Source organism: Alexandromys fortis, unplaced genomic scaffold (genome assembly GCF_014885135.2).
Source record: "Alexandromys fortis isolate MF-2015 unplaced genomic scaffold, M_Fortis_MF-2015_v1.1 scaffold_299, whole genome shotgun sequence".
Lineage (NCBI taxonomy): Eukaryota > Metazoa > Chordata > Mammalia > Rodentia > Cricetidae > Alexandromys > Alexandromys fortis.
The window spans coordinates 206,625-209,428 of NW_026068187.1; the positions used below are offsets into that span (position 1 = coordinate 206,625).

A 2,804-nucleotide genomic window follows, 5' to 3' on the forward strand; every position below is an offset into this window, starting at 1 on the left:
TGAAAACAAACTAGGAATGATGATCAAAATGAAGATTGATTAGTTCCCCTACTTTACTTCACCCAATCAATAACCCTAGAATTGCTACTCAAGGAACTGATTTCAAAAAGTGTAGTACTATACTAATCTTCAAAAGGATTCTAGTAGGCAGATGAAAAAGAGAAAGATGACATACAACTTCAGGTTTTTAAACAGACACAAAGATGAACTGACACATAGCTTTTTTCATTAGCTTCAAAATGCTTCACCTCTGGCACTCATTGCTTGCTCTCGTACATAGTCGTAGAGGGGGCTGGGAGAATTAGCTGTTTTGGTAGGGTAGTTTCCATATTGTTCTCTTCTTTAGGACCTGCCACTACCATGGGTTGGAAAGAAATGTCTTCCCTGGGATCCTTGGCCCTGGTCATCTTCATTCATGTGAATTTTTTCTTTGTTGGGTAAGTTTCTGGATTGGTCTTGGGATCCTTGATACCTTTTATTTTCTTCATGAGTTTGTCTATCCCATAGTTGATGATGCTTTTGATGTTTGTGTTTTCCTTGATGGTTTTGCTTATCTTCATGCATTGTCTACCTTGTTGATGATCTTGATTTTCTACATGAGTTGTCCTGTGTTGTCTTTTCTGGTTCTGCTCATCTACAGAGGTTTGCCTATCCTGTTTCTGATGCGTTGTTCATCTCTGTGGGCTTGTCTGTTCTACATCTCATATAGACTTTCCTGCTCCTCAAAACTGTGTCCATCCCAATTTTGATGCTCTTCCTCTTCCCAGTGGCCCTCCTCGCTACTCTGTGATTGCCAGTCATACTCTTCATGGGGGTATGGCTCTTCTTGCTGTATCGGAGCTAAGAGTTTGTGCTTATTACCATCTTCAAGCTTCCATGCCTGGTGGTGGCTTTGCTGCTCCCTTTTATCCTGGAATCTTTGTCTCTGGGTTTGATTTACTTCTTCTCTTGAAGTCTGTTGACTTAGTTTTCCTGATCTTCCAGATTGTTCAACATATGAGTCTCTTGCTTTATCAGTTCCTTGGAAGGTCCTGTTTTGCCTCTGGAGTTCAGTTTTCCCAATCTTTGACTGATCACAGTGAGAACTCTGGCTTTTACTGCTTGTCTGACCCTGGTGAGAACTCTGGCCTTGTCTGCCTGTCTGTTCATACTGAAAACCCTGGCCTTGACTGTCTGTCCGATGCCAACCTGAACTCTCTTGTCTGTCTATCTGACCCTGGTGAGAACTCTGGCCTTGTCTGCCTGTCTGTTCATACTGAAAACCCTGGCCTTGACTGTCTGTCCGATGCCAACCTGAACTCTCTTGTCTGTCTGTCTGACCCTGGTGAGAACTCTGGCCTTGTCTGCCTGTCTGTTCATACTGAAAACCCTGGCCTTGACTGTCTGTCCGATGCCAACCTGAACTCTCTTGTCTGTCTATCTGACCCTGGTGAGAACTCTGACCTTGTCTGCCTGTCTGTTCATACTGAAAACCCTGGCCTTGACTGTCTGTCCGATGCCAGCGTGAACTCTGGTCTTGTCTGCCTGTCTGACCTTGGTGAGAACTCTGATTTTGTCTGTCTGTCTGACCCTGGTGAGAACTCTGGTTTTGTCTGTCTGTCTGACCCTGGTGAGAACTCTGGCCTTTAATGCCTGTCTGACCCTGGTGAGAACTCTGTCCTTTAATGCCTGTCTGACCCTGGTGAGAACTCTGACCTTTAATGCCTGTCTGACCCTGGTGAGAACTCTGTCCTTTAATGCCTGTCTGACCCTGGTGAGAACTCTGGCTTTTGATGCCTGTCTGACCCTGGTGAGAACTCTCTCCTTTAATGCCTGTCTGACCCTGATGAGAACTCTGTCCTTTAATGCCTGTCTGACCATAATGAAAATTCTGGCCTTTGCTCTGACCTTGTCCATCTGTCTGACCATGTTGGAACGTATGTTTTTGTTTGTCTGACTGACCATAGCGAGAATTCTGGGCCTGTCTGTCTGTCTGACTGTTGCCTGATTTCTGATACTGCTTTCCATATTGTTCATAAGAACCAGATTCTTGATGACTGGTTTGACTAGAGTAAGAATCTTGTCGGAGTCTTCCAGACTGGCCATGGCTGCTTTGTCGTCCAAATGTTTTAGACTGGCCATAATGAGAAACCTGAGCTGGGATCTCAGGCTGATTTAAGGCAAAGATATATCCTTGACTTTTGGGTCGGTCGTTGCTAGATTTATGACTCAGTCTTTGATCAGGGCTAGAGTGCTGATCATCTGTCTCAGACTGATCAGAGCTGTAATCCGTGTCTTGTCTCTCTGCCTGACCCTGGAGCGAGTCCTTATGCTCCTGGACATCCTGACTTTGTCCTTCAGACTGCCTAGGCTGTCTGCTTGTGTTTTCAGAAAACTTATGGCTCTGTGTTCCTTTCTGACACCGTTCTTTCTGGGAGGAGGTTCTACCTCCACATGACTTACTATCTAGTTTACGATGGCAAGCTTGGACCAATTGGAACACCAACAAGAGGTATTCACGAAAATCAACATATCCATTTCTGTCTCGGTCCAAGTGTTCCAGAATGGTTTCTACAGTCTCTGGGTCATTTGGTCTCTGTAAGAAAAACAGGGAAAACCCCCCAAATATCCTTTTATGAATGCTGGATTATACGTCAGTCTTAATGCCCCAATCCACTCCCAAACAGGTTTTCCCTTTCTTTCTTTCTTTCTTTCTTTCTTTCTTTCTTTCTTTCTTCCTTCCTTCCTTCCTTCCTTCCTTCCTTCCTCCCTCCCTCGCTCCTTCTTTCTTTCTTTCTTTCTTTCTTTCTTTCTTTCTTTCTTTC

At 44.5% G+C, this 2,804-nt stretch overlaps 1 protein-coding gene across 1 annotated transcript in view; it reads right to left on the reverse strand.

The window, feature by feature from the left end:
* Nucleotides 1–342: 342 nt before the first annotated feature.
* The window catches only part of Rptn (repetin), a 3,577-nt gene continuing 1,115 nt past the window's right edge, over nt 343–2,804 (reverse strand). The window contains 3 exon segments of the mRNA XM_050129333.1: nt 343–563; nt 566–667; nt 670–2,575. Of these exon segments, the coding sequence (XP_049985290.1) occupies nt 343–563; nt 566–667; nt 670–2,575 (2,229 nt within the window).